Below are 21793 nucleotides of genomic sequence, written 5' to 3'. Positions count from 1 at the left end.
TTGATGTGGGAGGTGCTTTCCCTCCCCTGAAAAATGTACCTTTAATTACGAATTTATCATAAAAGCACAAACAGATCGCTCGATAGTTACTGTTCACAGACATGGAAGAAAGAATTATACTAGAAGTTTCCAGAGGAAGAAACTCAACTGTTGCTGGACAGTATCAGAAGTCTTACAGCCAGGTATCCTGCAAATACGTATCTTTCCCTGAGGAGTTAGCTCTCATTTTTTTGGAGACACCTAGGCTGGATTGGGTAACATGCCCCCATATTTATGCTTAGAAGAATAAGATAATATTTTTTAACAACTCACCCATGACATTATCAGGAGACATTTTATGTTTGATTAGTATTTTGGTGAACTCATCTGATTAGCTTTCAGAAAAGGGACTACTTTTGCAAAGTACCTACTTTCTGAAAATGTTACTGTTTTCCATTTAAATATTAAGAACCTGTAGGGGAAAACTGTAGTCTTAAATAGTTTATAAGTAAATCTGTCTAACTAATTCATTGGCTGTGTTTTAGGGAGGGAGAATAATCAACAAAATAGTATAAAATGTTTTCAGAAAGAAAATACTATATTAAACATTTATTATTTATTATAATAATATATACATATACACTATATTATAAACATTAATATGTATTATATTAAACATTTATTAATCACCTATTGTATGTCAAATTTATAGGCAGAGGAGGCAATAGTGTGAAAGACATACACTCAGGTGTCACTAAAGTAATGAGACTGATAGCAGGTAAACAAGCACTTGCAACATGAGAATAAAGAAGCTAATATCTGCTTCCTTAAAATCTCAACCCTCTCTAAAGTCAGCGGGCTGCTCACTCCTTGCCTACCCCAGCAGCTGAACAGATCTAGAGAAACCCACAAAACTAAGCTGATACTTCACTTAATTTTTTTGTTGAGATTAGTTGACACATAACACTGTACTAGTTTTAGGTGTACAGCATAATGGTTTGAGCTATATGCTGTTTGACCCTGAACAGCACAGGATTGAGCTGCTCAGGTTCACTTGTCCATGGATTTTTTTTTTTCCAGTAAATACAAACAACAGTACTGCATGACCCATGGTGTGTCAAATAACTCATGCATTACTGCAGATACAGAGGGCATATGGTAAAGAAAAATTTGTATTTTCATCAGCATCTCTAATCCTCTGTGTTTGTTGTGTAAGAGTCAGCTGTATGTGTTATGAAATGATTACCACAATAAGTTTAATTAACATCCATCATCACACATAATTACAACTTTTTTTGTTTATTGTGATAAAAACTTTTAAAATCTACTTTTTTAGCAACAGTCAAACATACAGCACAGTATTATTAACTATTGTCAGCATGTTATACATAAAATCCTCAGGACTTACTTATCATATGCCTGGAAGTTTGTGTCTTTGACCACATTAATTAATTTTACCTATTTCACCCACCTGCTTCCCCATTTCTCTGGCAACCGACAGTCTATTCTCTGTTTCTTTGGGTTTCTTTTTTTTTTTCATTTAGATTCCACATGTAAATGAGATCATGTAGTATTTGTGTTTCTCTGTCTAATGTATTTCACATAGCATAATGCTCTCAAGTCCATCCAGTTTGGTGAAAATGGCAAGATTTCCCTTTTTTGGCTGAATAACATTTCATTGCGTGTGTCTTTATCACATTTTATTTATGTGTTTATTTGTCTATAGACATTTGCATTGTTTCCATATCTTAATTATTAATATTATAAGTACTGTTACAATGAACATGGTTTTGAAGGTATCTTTTTGAGATAGTGACTTCATTCTCTTTGGATACAGGCTCAGCATTGGAATTGTTAGGTCATATAGTAGTTCTGTTTTTTAGTTTCTTGAGGAACCTTCATATCGTTCTCCATAGTGGCTGTACCAATTTACATTCCCACTAAGAATACAGAGGGTTCCCTTTTATCCACATCCTTGAAACTTACTTCTTGTTTTTTTGATAATAGCCATTCTAACAGATGTGAGATGATATGTTACTTTTGATTTTGATTTGTATTTCCTTGATGATGATTGATATTGAACACCTTTTCATGTACCTGTTGTTGACCATCTGTCTTCTTTGGAAAAATGCAGATCCTCATTTTCTAAATGGATTTTTTTTTTCTATTGAGTTGAATGAGTTCTTTATATAATTTGAATATTAAAACCTCTTATCAGATACATGACCTGCAAATATTTTTCCTGTTCAGTAGGTTACTTTCTTATTTTGTTGGTATCCTGTGCTATGCAGAAGCATTTTAGGCTGATATACTCCTAGTTGTCTATTTTTGCTTTTGTTGCCTTTGCTTTTGATGTCAAATCCAAAAAACATTTTCAAGACTAATGTTAACATGCTTACCTCATGTTTTCTTCTAGGAGTTTTATGGTTTCGGATCTTACATTCAAGTCTTTTGATGTGTTTTGAATTTATTCTTGTGTATGGGGTGAGATAGTGGTCCAGTTTCTTTTCCATGTGGCTTCTCAGTTTTCCCAACACCACTTTCTAAAGATACAATTCTTTCCCCATTGTATATTCTTATCTCTCCTTTATCAAAGGTAATTTACCAGATATGCTTGAGTTTATTTCTGAGTTTTCTATTTTGTTCTATAGATCTGAGTCTGTTTTTTATGCCAATACCATATTCTTTTATTTACTATAGCTTTGTAATGTCATTTGAGATCAGGAAGTACAATGCCTCCAGCTTTTTATTCTTTCTCAAGATTGCTTTGGCTATTTTGGAGTCTGTGTGTTTTCATACATGTTTTAGGACTATTGATTCTATTTCTGTGAAAAATGAAAGTGGAATTTTTATAAGAATTTCATTGAATCTGTTTATTGTTTTGAGTATTATATACAACATTTTAACAATATTAATTCTTCCAACCCATGAGCGTGGAGTATCTTTTTATTTATTTGTTTCTTCAGTTTCTTTCATCACTGGCTTACAATGTTCATTGTACATGTCTTTCACTTCCTTGGCTAAATTTATACTAGATATTTTATTCTTTAGATACAGTTATACATGGAGTTATTTTCTTAATTTCACTTTCTGATAATTTATTATTAGTTACAGAAACACAACAGATTTTTGAATACTGATTTTAACTGAATCCATTTGTCCTAATAGTTATTTTGGTGGCATCTTTAGGGTTTCCTATACACAAGACCATGTCATTTGCAAGCAAAAGTTCTTCCTTTTTGATTTGTTAACTTTTATTAGCAATATGTTAACTTTTATTTTGCCTAATTGCTCTGGCTAGGACTTCCAACACTGTGTTGAATAAAAGTCACAGGAGTGGTGATCATTGTCTTTTTCCTGATCTCAGAGGAAAAGCTTTAAGTTTTTCTCTATTGAGTATCATGTTAACTGTGGCCTGATCATATATGACTTTTATTATGTTGAATTGCATCCTCTCTATACCCATTTTGTTGAGAGGCTTTTTTTTTTTTGTCTTGACTGTAGGTTGAATTTTTGACAAATGTTTTTTCTTTATTGAGAATATTATGATTTTTATCCTTCATTTTGTTAATACAGTGTTTCACATTTATTGATTTTCTGATGTTGAACCATCACTGCATCCCTGGATTCAATCCCATGTGATTATAGTATGTGATCCTTTTAATGTATTTTTTTAATTTAATGTATTGTTGCTAATATTTTGTTGAGAGTTTTTAAATGTGTGTTCATTAAGCTTCCCAGGTGGTGCAGTGGTAAAGAATCTGCGTGCAATGCAGGTGACTCTAGTTTGATCCCTGGGTCAAGAAGATGCCTCAGAGAAGGAAATGGCAAGCCTCTCCACTGTTCTTGCCTGGGAAATCCAATGGACAAAGGAGCCTGATGGGCTGCAGTCCATGGGATCACAAAAGAGTTGGACACAACTTAGCGACTAAACAACAACAATGTTCATTAAGGACTTGTTGTTCAGTCGCTCAGTCATGTCCAACTCGTTGCAACCCCATGGACTGCAGCACACCAGGCTTCCCTGTCCTTCACTGTTTCCTGGAGTTTGCTCAAACTCATGTCCACTGAACGGTGATGCCATCCAACCATTTCATGCTCTGTTGTCCCCTTCTCCTCCTGCCTTCAGTCTTTCCTAGCATCAGGGTCTTTTCCACTGAATCAGCTCTTCACATTAGATAGCCAATTATTGGAACTTCAGCTTCAGCATCAGTCCTTCCAATGAACATTCAGGATGGATTTCCTTTAGGATAGACTGGTTGGATCTCCCTGAAGTTCAAGGGACTCAAGAATCTTCTCCAACACCACAGCTCAAGAGCATCAATTCTTCGGCACTCAGCCTTCTTTATGGTCCAACTCTCACATCTGTACATGACTACTGGAAAAACCATAGCTTTGACTATACCGACCTTTGTCATTAAAGTGATATATCTGTCTAGGTTTGTCATAGCTTTTCTTCCAAGGAAAAGGCATCTTTTAATTTCATGGCTGCAGTCACCAGCCACAGTGATTTTGTAGCCCAAGAAAATAAAGTCTGTCACTGTTTCCATTGTTTCCCCATCTATTTGCCATGAAATGATGGGGCCAGATGCCATGAACTTCATTTTTTGGATGTTGAGTTTTAAACCAGCTTTTTCACTCTCCTCTTTCACCTTCAACAAGAGGGTCTTTAGTTCCTCTTTGTTTCCTACCGTTAGGGTTGTGTTTTCTGCATATCTGAGGTTTTTGATATTTCTCCCAGCAATCGTGTTTCCAGCTTGAGCTTCATCCAGCCTGGCATTTTGCATGATGTACTCTGCATATACAGTAAATTATAAATTATAATTATCATTAAGAATATTGGCCTGTAATTTTATTTTCTTCTAGTGTCCTTATCCAGTTGGTATCAGGGTTTACTGACCTATAAAATGAATCTGGAAGTGTTGGCTCCTCTTTTATTTTTTGTAAGAGTTTGAAATTTAGTATTAATTCTTTGAATGTTTAGTAGACTCCATCAGTGAAACCATCTGATTCTGGACTTTTGTTTGTTCAGAAGATTTTGATTACTGATTCAATCCCTTTACTAGTAACTGATCTGTTCAGAATTTGTTTCTTCATGATTCAGTCTTGGTAGATTATATGTTTCTAGGAATTTATCTGTTTCTTCTAGGTTATCCAATTTATTGGCATATAATTTTCCTAGTAATCTCTTATGATCATTTGTATTTCTGTAGTATCATTTGTAACACCTCCTCCTTCACTTCTGTTTATTTGAATCCTCTATCTTTTTTTTTTTCATTGTGAATCTAGCTAAAAGTTTCTCTCTTTTGATTATCTTTTCTAAAATCTAGTTCTTAGTTTCATTTTTAGTTGTCTTTTTAGTCTCTTGGAGAAGGAAATGGCACCCCACTCTAGTACTCTTGCCTGGAGAATCCCATGGATGGAGGAGCCTGGTGGGCTACATCCCATGGGGTCGCAAAGAGTCAGACACGACTGAGCGACTTCACTTTCACTTCACTTTTAGTCTCTGGTTTATTTAATTCTACCCTGATCTTTGTTGTTTCCTTTTGTTACTAATTCTGGGCCTGATGTCTCACTTTAAATGTGTGACTACCATCCTCCAATGGGCCTTCATTTTGCTGGCAGTCCAACTGCTCTCTCCAGTCCTTTCACTCTACTCTTTTTTAAACACTGTTGTATACCTTCTCCTTTGTCCTTCACCTACAACATCCCCCTTCTCATTGTTCACTCTCAGATGATGACCTTACTTCCATTTGAGAACATCAAAAGAGAATGCCCACCTGTGCTCACCTTCATCCGCTCTCTGCACCTGTGCCGTGTTCTCGCCTTCCTTCCACTCACAGGAGATGTGCTGTGTTTGCTTCTCTCCTAGAGCAGCCCTCTCCTGTGCATAAGATCCCATACCCTCTACCCCCTCCTTCTTTATGGGGTCATCAGTTTTTTTGTCTCTCAATCCCATTAGTGCAGAAATATGCTATATTTCCAAATTTAGTCAGGGGCGAGGGGGAACCTCTCCCTTTTAAGTTTCTCCGGTGGCTCAGATGGTAAAGAATCTGCCTGCAATGCAGGAGACTGAGGTTCTATCCCTGGGTCAGGAAGATCCCCTGGAGAAGGGAATGGCTGGCTGCCCACTGCAATATTCTTGCCTGGAGGATCCCATGGGCAGAGGAGCCCAGTGGGCTACAGTCCATGGAGTTGCAAAGAGTCGGACATGACTGAGTGACTAACACTTTCAACCTCTTCCTTGACTCCAACATGCTCCTCATCATTTAACCTTCACCCATTTTCTCTGCTATTTCTTACAACAGAAGTCCTCAATGAATTATGTAAGCTTGCTGTTTCGCTTCTTCTCTGTTCTCTTTGTAACCCACACTAATCAGTCCTGCTACAGAATGAAATGGTTTTGTCAAATGATGCCACTTTGCCAAAATCAGTGGCCAGTTCTTAATTTTCATCTTATTCACCCTGTCAGCAGCATTTGATACACTTGGTCATGCATTCCTTTTTAAAGATGTAATATTTTGATGTAAAATACAACTTTTTGAGATATAATTTGTGTACCATAATATGTGAAAGTGAAAGTCACTCAGTGGTGTCCGACTCTTTGTGACCCCATGGACTATACAGTCCATGGAATTCTCCAGACCAGAATACTGGAGTGGGTAGCCTTTCCCTTCTCCAGGGGATCTTCCCAACCCAGGGATCAAATCCAGGTCTTCCTCATTGCAGGCGGATTCTTTACCAGCTGAGCCACAAGGGAAGCCCAAGAATACTGGAGTGGGTAGCCTATCTTTTCTCCAGCAGATCTTCCTGACCCAGGAATCCAACCCAGGTCTCCTGCATTGCAGGCAGATTCTTTACCAACTGAGCTACTTATAAATTTGCAATTCAGTGATTTTTAATATATTTACATACTTACGCAATTCCCAGATATTTCATCACTTCAGAAAGTAACCCCATAGTCATTTGCAGTCACTTCCCATCACTCAGTCCCTTGTAGCTAGTGATTTACTTTTTGTCTCTCCAGATGTGTGTGTTCTGGACATTTTATATAAATGGAATAATCCAGTATATTTCCTTCGCATATGCCTTCTTTCACTGAATGTAATGTTTTCAAGATTCATCTCTGTTATAGCATATATTATTGTTTCATCCCTTTTTACTGCTGAATAATATACCATTATATGGATATACACATTTAGTAGTCCATTCATCTGGTGATGGACATTTGAGTTGTTTCCATTCTTTGATTATAGTGAGTAATGATGCTTTGAGCATCCACATACAAGTCTTTATGTGGACCAGTGTTTTCAAATTGCTGAATTATATGGTAACTGAATTTATTCCTTCCTTGTTGATACCTCTTTCCCTTGCCTTTCAGGACACTGTTGGTTTTCCCTCTACCTTACTGTCCACTCCTTAGTCTGTCTAACCTTAGAGTGCTGGAGGTCAGTTCTTAGTCTTCCCTTCTCTATCTAGATTCACTCTCTAGGTGATCTCTTCCAAATTACTTGGTTTTTAAATACCATCTATATACAGATAATTTCCAAACTTGTATTTGCAGTTCAAGCCTCTTAGTTCTTAACTCCTGTATCTAACTGCCTCCATGACATCTCCACTTGTCTATCTTATGTGCTTCTCAATTTTAGCATATCTAGAGCTATAACTCCTGATTTACCGACCAGAATCTGTACCTCCTGCTGTCTTTTCCAACTCCATGATGGCGGTTCCTTTTTTTCAATGCTCAGGCCAAAACCTTTGGAGTCATCCTTGAATCCTTCCTCCTGTCCATGACATCAGCAGATCCTGTTGACTCCACATTCAAAGCATGTCCAGAATCTGGTCTTTTCTCAACGTCTCCCTGATCCAATCCACAAACTTCTCAGTTACTTCCTAGCTGGTCTCCTTTAATCACTCTGACCAATCTTTTCTTGATGTAGCAGTAAGGATCCTTTTAAAATGAAAGACCTGTTTTTTCTCTGTTCAACACTTTATCAAAGTTTTTTCCCCCTCAAGGTGAAAAACAAAGTCTCAAAAGGTCTCCATGATCTGAGCCCTCTGCTGCTTCAGTGACTGCACCTCCTGGCACTTCTCTTCTCACTCATTAGTCTTCAGCCACAGTGGCCTCCTTGCTGTTCCTCAGACTTGCAAATCATGCTTCCTCCTCAGGATCTTTGCACTGCTCTGCACCTGAAATGCTCCTCCCCAGACATTCTTCTGAGACTTTCCTTTATTTCTTTAGGTCTGTGGTCAAGACTGCCAGGGGCCTCCCAAGATCTAATCTCCTTCTCTTTCTTGGCTGGGTTCACGGATGCACAACTATAAGACCACTTTTCCTAACTTCCCTGGCAGCTGTGTGTCACCATGAGAGTAAATTTTGGCCAATAAAAGTAAGCAGTGGGATTTCTCTTTAAGGTGGCGAGGCGGCAGGGGGCGCTTACCCTTCCTTCACTCTCCCTCTATCCCACAGTGTTTGCAACACAAACCAAAGTTTCTGCCCTCATGGAACTTACATCTGCTTGGGGGAAAAGACAAAAAATTAACAAAAGTAGATACACAATGTGTTTGATGGTACTGGATGCAGTGGAAATAAGTAAAGTTCATTTCAGTCACTCAGTTCTGTCTGACTCTTTGTGACCCCATGGACTGCAGCACACCAGGCTTCCCTGTCCATCACCAACTCCTGGAGCTTACTCAAACTCATGTCCATTGAGTTGGTGATACCATCCAACAATCTCATCCTCTGTTGTCCCCTTCTCTTCCCGCCTTCAACCTTTCCCAGCATCAGGGTCTTTTCAAATGAGTCAGTTCTTCACATCAGGTGGCCAAAGTATTGGAGTTTCAGCTTTGGCATCAGTCCTTCCAGTGAATATTCAGGGCTGATTTAGTAGGGTCATGTTAGTAGGGAGTGGGGCATTTTGCTGTTTATTCTGTACTGTCAGAGATAGCTCCACTGATAAGGCAGAATTTGAGGAAAATCTTACATCAGTTTGGATTAGGTGGTCTTTTTTGTTGTTGTTTGTTTTTTTGCATAAAAGACCTTGACGCTGGGAAAGGTTGAAAGCAGGAAGAGAAGAAGATGACAGAGGATGAGATGGTTGGATAGCATCACCAACTCAATGGACATAAGTTTGAGCAAGCTCTGGGAGTTGGTGATGGACAGGGAAGCCTGGCATGCTGCAATCCATGGAGTTGCAAAGAGTTGGATACGACTGAGTGACTGAACTGACTGACTGACTAAAAGAATCTGCCTGTAATGCGGGAGACCTGGGTTTGATCCCTGGGTTGGGAAGATCTCCTGGAGGAGGGCATGGCAACCCACTCCAATATTCTTGCTTGGAGAATCCCCATAAACAGAGGAGCCTGGTGGGTTACAGTCCATGGGGTCGCAAAGAGTTGGACACAACTGAGCGACTAAGCACACAAACCCCAAACAACATTGACTTTAACAAGATAGAAATGTATTTCAGGACTTCCCCGGCATTCCAATTGTTAAGGCTCTGCATTCCCAATACAGGGAGCATGGGTTCAATCCCTGGTCAGGGAACTAAGACCCTGCATGCCACACAGCACAGCCAAAAAAAAACCAGAGCTATAAAAATATATTTCCTTCAAATGAACAAAATCTGTAAGTCAGGCTAGGAAGGGTAATGAGGCAGTCAGAGGTCACTACAGAGCCAAGACCCTTTAGCTTACAGCCCCTCAAAGCTGCAGTGCAGGGCTCCCTGCCTAGGTGTTGCCATCTGCTTTCCCACCAGGCTACAGAAGGCATGTTGCCGCCCTGCACTTCCATTAATCGTTTAGTTTGCCCTGAATTTGACAGTTCATTTCTTCATTTCTCACCTTCATTTTGGTCAGGAGAAGGGGGTTTTAATAGTCAAATTTCCGATTCTCTATACAATCCTGGACAAATCATTTCAGTTCTATGAGCCCCTGGATGTCATTTCTGGGATGATGGTATTAGAACAGACCTCTCATCAGCTTTAAAACTAAGTGATTCTAAAATAATCATTTAATTTCTGACTATTCCACCTAATTTTTCTTGCATGAACATGAAACTTATGTGACCCACCATAATCAAGCAATTCAGTTATTTAATGTTAAGTTTATTTTTCCATTTTAACACTTACCTTCAAAACCTTGAAGAGAAATTGTTTACTTCTTGATAATGTTTTAAATTCTGAATCAACATACATTATTCTAAGGATTTTTTAAAAATTCACCTGCCCAGGATCTATTGGAGATGGGAATGGGAAATGAGGTGGTAAGATGAATTTTGGCAAGTGTACCACTTTTTTAAAATCTCCAAAGGAAGTTCTGTTGTGCGCCCCTGAGTAAGAAGCACTGCTTCCTGGCATTCCATCTAGTGTCAGTAGCATTCCTCTGGATCTCTGAGCATCCAGAGAACATTTTGTTTTAAGGCCCCATCACCCTGTGTAAACCTATCCTCTAAGTTCACAAGAACTTGAGGCCAAAGGATTGCATTTAGGGTTGGACGGTAAACATTCCCATTGATTGATCATTGATTTTGATTAGAGATAAATTATCAAAATTTTCAAAGCAGATTTTTATATTACTAATAGAATGAGAATTTGTAGAAATCTTACATTTAAATTCCTAAACTACTTAGTTTACACACCTGAATTTTTTCCTGATGAAAGACCTAAAGTCAGAAACTTAACAAATGACTTTGCAATAGCAGATGGAACTGTATTGATGCTAGTGAGAGGCCTCACCTTACTGCCATCTACAGATTTCTCTATGAGCAGCTCCTAAAAGATGAGACTTACTTGAGCCTAAGTCCCAGGCCAGATAGTTCTACTACAGGGCTGCTTAGTCCAAGTAAATGCAGTTTCCCACCCCTGGTGTTGCATTAATAATCCTCATGCTCTGTAAATTTAGATTCTACCCATTTCTTTACCATAGCTATTTTTTCAACTGACTTAACTTTGAAACTGAATATAGATGGAACTTTTAAAATAAGAATAATGCTTACATGGTGGAATTAACCTGCTTTATGGTATTAATATTTGTGAAAGAAAGGAAGATACTATCAGTTCATTCTGTTATTCATTTATTCATTATAGGAATATTTAACAGTCTTCTACTATTTACCTAGTGCAACTCTAGGATGCAAGGCAACAGCAATTAACAAAACAGACAAAAAATTCTGCTGTGATAGCTTTTACAGAGGAGAGAGGAGGTGTGAGAAGAGTTAACCAAGTCCTAAGAGGTTTGTTACTTGCTTGAGCTACACTGTGAAACCGTAATTAATCTGATCTATTACATTTCAAGATGAACTTTTTATATTGTGAATTTTTTGTTTTTTCACATGTGAGTAATTTTTCTAACCAACTTAGTTAAGATGATTTTATACCAAGTATGGATTCACTCTAAAATTTAGATCAAGATGAGATTTTAAGTAGTTAGAATTTTACCATTGACCTATTTATACCAAAAAAAAGAGAAAAAAAAAGATACGTGCAAGAAGCTACCTTGCAAATTTTCCTAAAGTATGTTAATAACTTACTTAAAAAAAAAAAAGAACCTGGGACATTAATTAGCTTGCACTGTCAGTTCAGTTCAGTCGCTCAGTCGTCTCCGACTCTTTGCAACCCCATGGACTGCAGCAAGCCAGGCTTCCCTATCCATCACTAACTCTCAGAGCTTGTTCAAACTCATGTTCATTGAGTCAGTGATGCCATCCAGACATCTCATCCTCTGTCGTCCTCTTCTCCTCCCGCCTTCAATCTTTCCCAGCATCAGGGTCTTTTCCAATGAGTCGGTTCTTTGCATCAGGTGGCCAGAGTATTGGAGCTTCAGCTTCAGCATCAGTCCTTCCAATGACTATTCAAGACGTATTTCCCTTAGGACTGATTAGTTTGATCTCCTTGCTGTCCAAGGGACTCTCAACAGTCTTCTCCAGCATCACAGTTCAAAAGCATCAATTCTTAGGTGCTCAGCTTTCTTTATGGTCCAACTCTCACATCCGTACATGACTACTGGAGAAACCATAGCTTTGACTAGATAGACCTTTCTCAGCAAAGGAATGACATGGTCTGACAAAACTTGGTCCGCTGGAGAAGGGAATGGCAAACCACTTCAGTATTCTTGCCTTGAGAACCCCATGAACAGTATGAAAAGGCTTGCACTGTAGCTGGCTCATAAAAGATTGATCAAATTATTTATCAGGAGAATTAATAGCTGCTGTTTAATAAATAAGTCTCACTTCTGAAAAGCAAAATTTAAATCATTTTTTTGAGCAAAATCAAAGGCTTTTTAAATTTTATTTCACTTTTTTCTAATTTAGAGGGTTTTAAAAAAATGTTTAAGCGAAAAATGCCTTTTATAAAAAAATTAGAGCAAAACATCTGTGTTTTGGTACTTATTTCACCATTTCTTCTGAAGGTGCTAAGTTTAATGAACATGAAGAAAAAGCAAGAGGGTTTGTCCTCTTTCACATAATGACAAGTGCAGGGCAGAAAAGGTCAAGGATATTGAGGAGGTCCAGTGAACTTTATTTAGAAAGTCTAAATGTTAAATATTAACTTTTCTGCTTTCATCCTGCTATCACAGTTTTCCTTCATCATTGAGCCTTGAGTGTAATTTTCTGCCCTGTTCTAATCTCCTCTTGAAGTACCTGATGATGGAAAGAATAGACTTTTACCATTTCAAAATGCAAGCACAGCACCTGACCAGTGCTTAGAGTGACTCCTAAGACCAAAACATTAAAGTTTGTTAGACTTAAACTTTTAAAAATTATGTATTAATAATGCAGTTTCATAATAGTTTACCAAATTGTTATAAATTTTTCTACAGTTGATTCACATGCCCATCCCTTTTCTAGGAAGAAGCATAATAATCAGGAAATATTCACCTATAAAAGGAAAGGGAGCCACAAGTTTCAGAGATTGGTCCCTGTCCACTAAACTGAGTCTCTCCTGTTTCTGAACTCACCTGCCATTGCTCAGTTTCAGTCCTGCAGAGCGGACGACTCCTACCCCACACCTGCGCATAGCACAGAGAGCACTGTTGTGCCCTCACGGTGACAGATTTTATATGGATAAACATCAAGACAAATGTTATTTCTTCATGTCTTTTCTTTTTAGTCACTTCAGTGTTTCAGGGTAAATCATATTGTGGCATCACAGACATGTTTTTCAGGTGCTGGATTCTTTGTTCAGTTTTTAAAGATTAGACCATGTTAAAACCTTTGTAGTACTGATTATGGCAGAATTTGGTTTTGGACCTTTGAAATTTATTCATGTATGTTTTATTTTTCGTTTGTTTTTAATTTTGTTATTCAGTTCAGTTCAGTCTCTCAGTCATGTCTGACTCTTTGTGACCCCATGAATCGCAACACGCCAGGCCTCCCTGTCCATCACCAACTCCCGGAGTTTACCCAAACGCATGTTCATCGAGTTAGTGATGCCAAGCAGCCATCTCATCCTCTGTCATTCCCTTCTCCTCCTGCCCCCAATCCTTCCAAGCATCAGGGTCTTTTCCAGTGAGTAAACTCTTCACATCAGGTGGCCAAAGTATTGGGAGTTTCAGCTTCAACATCAGTCCTTCCATTGAACACTGGTTGGATCTCCTTGCAGTCCAAGGGACTCTCAAGAGTCTTCTCCAACACCACAGTTCAAAAGCATCAATTCTTCAGTGCTCAGCTTTCTTCACCTTCCAACTCTCACATCCATACATGACCACTGGAAAAACCATAGCCTTGACTAGACGGACCTTTGTTGGCAAAATAATGTTTCTGCTTTTTAATATGCTATCTAGGTTGGCCATAACTTTCCTTCCAAGGAGTAAGCGTCTTTTAATTTCATGGCTGCAATCACCATCTGCAGTGATTTTGGAGCCCCCAAAAATAAAGTCTGGCACTGTTTCCACTGGTTCCCCATCTATTTCCCATTTTGTTATTACAGTACGGTTTATTTACAGCGTTGTGTTAGTTTCAGGTATACAGCAAAGTGATTCAGATATATAGATATATAGATACTCATTTTCAGTTTCTTTTGCCTTATAGGTTATTACAAAATATTGAGTAGAGTTCCCTGTGCTGTAGAGTAGATCCTTGTTATCTATTTTATATGTAGTAGTGTGTATATGTTAATTCCAAACTCCTAATTTATCCATCCCTCCACCATCCCTTTTGGTAACCATAAGTTTGTTTCATGTATATTTTAGATATAGTATACCTAAATAACACAAGTATTATTGGAGATATATACATACATATACATACATACATACATATATATATATATATATATATAAATATATGCTTGTGTTAAGTTGCCTCAGTCATGTCCGACTCTGCGACCCTATGGACTGTAGCTCACCAGACTTCTCTGTCCATAGGAATTCTCCAGGCAAGAATACTACTGGAGTGGGTTGCCATGCCCTCCTCCAGGGAATCTTCCTGACCCAGGGATCAAACTCGTGTCCTCGTGTCTTCTGTGGTTCATGCATTGGGGGCAGATTCTTTACCACTGAGCCACCGGGGAAGCCTATACATATGTGTGTATACACACACACACATTTACACACGTTTTTATTTGCTAACTCACACTTATATATCACAGCACACTGTATTATCTATCATAACAAAACTTTTTCACAGTCCCGTTAAACCTTTGTAGATATTTTAATGACTAAATATTCTTTCATCATATAAATGGGCCATAATTACCTATTATAGTAATTTGTCTATTTAGAATGATTTTATTTGGAGCATATTATAAATAAAAATATTATGAACACAGTTTCCAAATAATTTCCTCATATCTGATTTCTTTCCCCTAAGATCATATTGCTAGAATGGTTCAGTGGGTGCCACAGAGATAAATTTAAAGAAAGTTTTAAATACTATTGCCCCTAAAAAAAGAGAAAAATGGGTTGCATTATGGGATATAATGTGACTTGTATCCAAAAATACCTTTTTTTCTTGTAATTTAGCATTTAACTTATGACCAAATATACAGGGTAGTGGTAAGCAAGGCCCTGAGGCCTGGCTCTCTGGGTTATAACCGTGTCTCTGCCACTTCCTCACTGGACAAGACAACTCAAAGTATGCCTCAGTTTCCTCAGCTGTGAATCGGTAATAATAATAGCCCTGCCTCTTTGGGTTGTTGTAAGAATTAAATGGGTTAATTTATGTAAATCTCTTAGAACCATGCTAGCACAGTGTCACTAAATATAACAGTAACAGTGATAGCATCTAAGAATATTTCTTAATTTTACATTTTCAAAGGTTTTTCTTCTATTTCCCTGGCATCTCATATACTAATGTATTTCAAATTACTTCTTAGTTAGATTCTTCCATACCTGCAAGTACAAGCACAGAATGCGCCTTCCTAAAGATTCCTAGAATTGTTAGTGTTTAAATCACAGGGCATATGCCTAGATCCTTATCTCAAACAGCCAATGGCAGAATTCTTAGCAAAATGTTTTTCATATATGGTTGGAGGGCTTTAATAGTTTTCACCTTCAAGTACAAAAGTTATCACAAAGATCACTAAAATAAAGGAGCAAAATATGGTGTGAATTCATGGATATCTTCAATGGGAAAAGAAAGCTGTCTACCCTAGTAAGTATCCCAAACCCTTGGCCGTTTTTCTACTGCAGTCACGTGCTCTGAAACTGCAGGTGGCTCTCTTCAAAGACATTCACTCTATTTATTACAATAAGACATTTATTTTTATTGTAGTAAATCTGTGCCCCACAGGACTTGCCTGAACCTCATGGAAAGTGAAAGTGAAGATAACTTAGTCATGTCCAACTCTATGCAACCCCATGGACGATACAGTCCATGGAATTCTCCAGGCCAGAATACTGGAGTAGGTAGCCTTTCCCTTCTCCAGGGCATCTTCCCAACCCAGGGATCAAACCCAGGTCTCCCACGTTGCGGGCAGATTCTTTACCAGCTGAGCCAGAAGGGAAGTCCAGAACCTCATGGAGTCACTAGCAATTCTTGCATAGATAAGGCAGGCTTGTGTGGCCTCCTTGACCCATTCCTGCTAAGCTCCGAGCTGATCTTGGCCTGTTATATGTTAACATGCCAATGACAAAAAGTGAGGACACAACCAAAAGAAAAGCTTAGAGAAATGGCCTCCATATAGATTTCTTCTTCCTGTTCCCTCTGAAACAGGTTTCCTCAAAGTCAGCTGTACGGATGGTTTGGAACAGATAACTTTTTCATGGCATGCTGTCCTGTGTGCTCTAGAATGTTTAGTCATGTCTCTGGCCTCTACTCACTAGTTTGCAATGTCACACACCCTCGCCCCTATCATGCAGTTGCTGGCATCTGAATCCTAGTACTGCATTATAGAGTCTATCTTAATGTGAACTGGCAAGATGAAATAAGCTGCATATTACCATTTTGTACCTTAGAATATTTTTTTACATGAATTGTTGAATCAAATTTAGAACCCAAATTTTCACTGAACCTAAAATGTCATGTCCTTATTTTAACATCATGAAATACTGCCAAACAACTGCTCTTACATTCACTTCAATATTGAGAGAAAATACACTACTTTTTCAGTGTTTTTCAATTGATATTTCATGTTTATTCTTATGAAAAGTCACATGGAAAAGGAGCCCCTGTATGAAAAATATAATCACATGTATTTATATTTTTCATATTCTTTTGCTGTTTACCTGAGTAATACTACTGAGAAATACTACTGTTGGCTAATACAGCTATGAGCTATAGTTAGTTCATAATTTTTTTAGAATTTTTCCGTTGATTTTCATGAACTTACGAATGTTTTGCAGAGAAATGCAACTGAAGAGTTGATTGATAATCATCAGATTGGGGCAGATTTTACATAACAGCTATACTAGTAAAGCCTAGCTTTTATTTAGTGTTTATTTTGTGTTAAATGTAACTCTTTGCTAAATTATTTTCATGTAATCCTCATAGTGGTATGAATGTATTAAATATTTACGTTCATAATTGTCCCCATGTTATTTTTTTAAACATTAAGCCTAATATTCAGTTTTTTATTGGAGTATAATTGTTTTGCAATGTTGTGCTAGTTTCTGTTGTACAACAACGTGAATCAGCTATGTGTATACATATACTCCCTCCCACCCCCATCCCACCCCTCTAGGTCGTCACCTCTCTGAGCTGAACTCCCTGTGCTGTACCGCAGGTTCCCACTAGGTATCTGTTTTGCGCATGGGAGTGTGTATATATGTCAGTGCTACTCTCTTGTTACTCTTTTTAATTGTCCGTTATCCTATCCTCTTGTTCACTCAGTGTCTTGGGAATACCTTGTAGTTGAAGGTTTGTCTTACAAAAAGTGTTTATTAATGGGTTCAAAACTTTGCTAGACTTTTTGGTAAAAATGTTGTTTAGTCACTAAGTCATGTCCAAATCTTTTGTGACCCCGTGGACTGCCTGCCAGGCTCCTTTTTCCATGGGATTTCCTAGGTAAGAATACTAGAGTGGATTGCCATTTCCTTCTCCAGGGCATCGTCCCAAGCCAGGGATCGAACCTGTGTCTCCTGTGTTGGCAGGATTCTTTACCATTGAGCCATCAAGGAAGCCCAGTAAAAATGTTACAAATAATATAAAGAAGAAGAGAGATGAAGGGTTAGGAGGGGAAATCTGGTTGAGACCATGTGACCTGGAAACTTGAGATAACTAAGATTATGCTATTAGATGATGTGTAATGAAGTGTAGATTGTGTGGTGATGAGTTACAGGAATTCAGAATTGGGAAAGGTTATTTAGACCTGACAGTAGTTAGTGAAGCTCTGTGGTCAGTGGATTCTTATCTCAACTTCATAGGAAGTTAAGATTTGGTTTGGTTGGTGATTGGTCAGTGATCAGCAGATGACATTCTAGGTGAAAGGACAAGCAAGAGACAATCCTCAAGGTGAGAAAAAGCTTCCAGAGTAACAAATACAATTGATCCAAGTTTTTGAAAATTTCCTGCGATTCTGACATGATTTTTACACATTTTTAGGAATAGAATACTGATTGTATTCTCATTTTTTTCTGACCTAAAATAAGAGAATGTAAGAGTATTTCTGGGGTTGGAGAGACCTCAGGTATAAAAAGTCTGTACTCTGAGTATTCATTTGGCATTTGTGTTGTCCATGATTCCAGAGATAGAAGAAAAGTAAAAAGGTGGTGTTTTTCGTATTTATTTCCTTAATTCAAAATTTATTATGCCATGCTTTGCCCTACAAAAGATTACAGTGGAAATTTGCAAACTGGTGTGTATTTTGCTTGTTAGTAGTGAATACTTCTGGATAACTTTCCCACACTGGAATTCTTTATTTCACTGGTTCTCAGACTTATTTTCTTCTGCTTCTTTCTAGCTATTTATTCTCTTCTTCTAGGTTGCCGTCTTATATACTCTCATAATCTCTCATTACATAGAATAGTTATTCTAAGGAGGCGTTAGGCCTGGGGAAAATTGGTTTGAGAGTCCAGGAGAGGTGTGTGGATCATATATGGTTTGAAAGTTCCCCTCAGAAATATTGGTATCACCCCTTCACTATACCCTTTGCTATAAAAGAATTTTTAAACACATTTTTATTTCTATATCTCAGTTGATATTTTTTCTGAAGTATGATTAATATTATTAATGAAATCAAATAAACTATCTTCAGTATCTTAACTGGAAAGTTTTTTAAATTCCTTTCTCTCTCTTTTTTTAATTTTGTGTTTTAGATCCACAAATCCAGTAGTGAGGAATCTATCTGGACCCACAGGGTACCACACCCAGAGTTGTCTGAGGGCGTTCCTCAGGTCAGCCTGCAGCTAAGTCGGAGAAAATCCTGCTGGGATGACATGAGTTCAGCAGAGGATGCGAATGCCACCAAGTTGCTGTCCAGGTTAGTATGTTTCTTTTGTTTGCGTGTCATGTATTGTCATCATCTCTACTAATGTACAGGTCCTCATATGCAGGTGTGTTTACACATGTCCACCACTAGGGTCATCAGGATACAAATCAGTAACTGTTTAAAATTTACCATAACTTTTGAAAATGTTCTGACTAGTAGTTCTTATCACAGAAGCATTCCTGGTTTGTTATATTTTATTTTCTGAATTAAAACAAATTATTTAGTCAGCCATCCTATGCTAGCCTCACATTAAATGTTGGAAGAGTTATTTTTTGGATGCCTTTTCATAGTATGTTCAGTGGCCAATATTATCTGCAGTTAAAGGGGATTTCACAGTTGTTACTAGAACCAACTCTCACTAACACATTTTGAATATTGCCTTTTAAGCATTAGGTTGTATGTTAAACCTAAAAGCAAACTTCATTGATATACTTGAGGAAAAAGGCATATAATTATCTTAAAATAGGTAAAATGGGGTCTGAATCTTATTTACTCCTAACATATAGAATTTTTCCTTTTAAAACTTTTTCATCTTTTTTGTAACTTACAGCCTATTTCTATAATTTAAAAAAACATTACAATAAATTTCACTAAAAATAAAATTTAAATCCTTTCTATCTATGTCTTTGAAGTAACAGGATAGATAGTGTGCCAGTTTTTATTTCAAAAATGAACTTATGGAGCTGTTTTCATTTGCAGTTGCTTTCTAGAACAAGTTATTGTTTAGTTCATGAATTTGAACCAGGAAAAAATAGTGTGTATATGTGTTTTGTACACATACACAGTTTTCTCTAAATTTTTTCTTAGGGAAGTTTCCATTTTTCTCCTTAACAGTTTATTGGTTGCCTCAGTCTTAACCACAAAGTGTGGCAATGTGTATTAAGTATATTGTATGCCCTTATTCTCTAAATACAGTATTCATTTTGGTTTACCAACTTTTTTCCAAGGAATTGTCAAGAAGCATTTCATCAGAGCTTTTCATAGTATTGATTTATTTTTCAGTTGCTCCTACTAAAGGAAAAAAAAAGGGCAATTCAGCAAAAGCTATTTTTTGTTAGCCTTATCTGATAAGCTTGATTGACTTTACAAAGCAGTGAATAAAGTCATTCTGTTTGCACTTATTAAAATCATTGCAACATATTTATACATAACAGTTTGATTTTCAACAAAATTACAGTATCAGTTAATAACAAAGATAACACCAGGAGAGAACCTTTGGTACTTAAATGTCCAGAATGAGGAAGTGTCCTGTGATTTTTCAACAATAAATTTGATTTCTAGAGCTTTGAGATTTGGTTTTTGGCTAAAGGCATGTTCTTGATAACTTGAAATTTTTAGAGTTTAGACTTTGTTCAGTAGTTTTTCCCAGGTTGGCTGACTTTGATCATTTTTTCTTCTTAGTTTCAAATCTTAAACATAGCCCCATAGCTTCTTGAGATGTAACAGAAGTATGAATTTTTATCAGCAAGTGTTCATTATTTTTCTACTCTTCAGATAGTGGCAGTAAAAATAAAAGCATAAGGGAGTAACACACTTTAAAATGTGATGTTTTGAGAGTTCAGAGAGGAGTTCACTATCATTTATTGCTTATTGACTTACTTCTATCTTGAAAAATTATTATTTCTATGAATAACATTTTTCTTTATTTCTGTAATTGTCTAAAATTGGCTTTGAGGATGTTCAGTTCAGTTCAGTCACTCAGTCGTGTCCAACTCTTTGCAACCCCATGGACTGCAACACGCCAGACCTCCCTGTCCATCACCAATTCCCAGAGTTTACTCAAACTCACGTCCATTGGGTCGGTGATGCCATCCAACCATCTCATCCTCTGTCGACCCCTTCTCCTCCTGCCTTCAATCTTTCCCAGCATCAGGATCTTTTCAAATGAGTTAGCTCTTCGCATCAGGTGGCCTAAGTATTGGAGTTTCAGCTTCAGCATCAGTCCTTCCAATGAATATTAAGGAGTAATTTCCTTCAGGATGGACTGGTTGGATGTCCTTGCAGTCCAAGGGACTCTCAAGAGTCTTCTCCAACACCACAGTTCAAATCATATAAAAAACAATCATTTTTCTAGTCTTCATAGAATCTTTCATAATTAGAATGGCATGAGAAAAGCTTAGGAATAAACTATCTCTTGATTTTGTTAGAACTCAGTGGAGCTATTTTATACTGAATTCCTAGGCAAAGAGAGGTGCTTAGTGATAGGTTCATTTCATTCAGTAAAGACATTTAGCTAGTTCATTTATATCATCTAAAACTGACAGCAGCAATTCCTAAAATATTGTCAAGAATTCTTTTTTTTTTTTGTAATCCAAATGTTTGCATTACCAAAATTCACAGTAGTCTGAAAGGTATAACCTCTATTCTGACATGCCAACTTTGAAAGAATAAATGTCGTCATTCTCCACGTTGTAAGTACAGTGCCTAAGCTTGGCAGGTTAGAGGCACACACAGAAATAAGGATGTTGTTGGACAGGTAAATCCCTTAAGCAAGGCTGGAACATGCCAGTTCTTCTGCCTACATGGTAGTAATCTTATTTTGTTCCTTTTAAAAATATCAAGGACAGTACTTGTTTTGTCATTTACACGAGAACAAACTGTAAGTATTAACTTGTATGTTAGTAAACAGGCTATTTAACAATTCTCCTGGAAGAGAAAGTCACACATCCATCCTAAAAAGAGAAAGGAAAAATGCATAGTATATGTAAAGTTTAAGATGTTAAAATGATTTAACATTTCAGGGATAGCTATCTTATTATCTATTTCAACATGTGACATAGATAAATGATCATTTTTCATGTTTCTAACACTGTACTATATTATTTTCAGAATTTAATTTTAGAACTTAGGAGGATTAACATTTTTAGTCTTTTAGATGTTTAACAATATTTATTGTAATGTTTTATTTGAAAGGTTATGCATTTCCTTGAATGTGTGATTTTTCTTAA

The 21793-nt window shown here is 37.3% G+C and overlaps 1 protein-coding gene across 8 annotated transcripts in view; it reads left to right on the top strand.

The window, feature by feature from the left end:
• Positions 1-21793, top strand: part of FAM13A (family with sequence similarity 13 member A) — a 321134-nt gene that overhangs the window by 178534 nt on the left and 120807 nt on the right. For all 8 annotated transcript variants that reach the window (XM_081594264.1, XM_081594235.1, XM_081594207.1 and 5 more), the window contains one exon: positions 18673-18836. In XM_081594264.1, the coding sequence (XP_081450390.1) occupies positions 18673-18836 (164 nt within the window). The remainder of the gene's footprint in view (positions 1-18672; positions 18837-21793) is intronic.

Source organism: Giraffa tippelskirchi, chromosome 1 (assembly GCF_054371585.1).
Source record: "Giraffa tippelskirchi isolate mGirTip1 chromosome 1, T2T-mGirTip1v1.2.pri, whole genome shotgun sequence".
Lineage (NCBI taxonomy): Eukaryota > Metazoa > Chordata > Mammalia > Artiodactyla > Giraffidae > Giraffa > Giraffa tippelskirchi.
The sequence above is the reverse complement of the archived record's forward strand: the minus strand, read 5'-3'. Positions and strand labels throughout refer to the sequence as shown.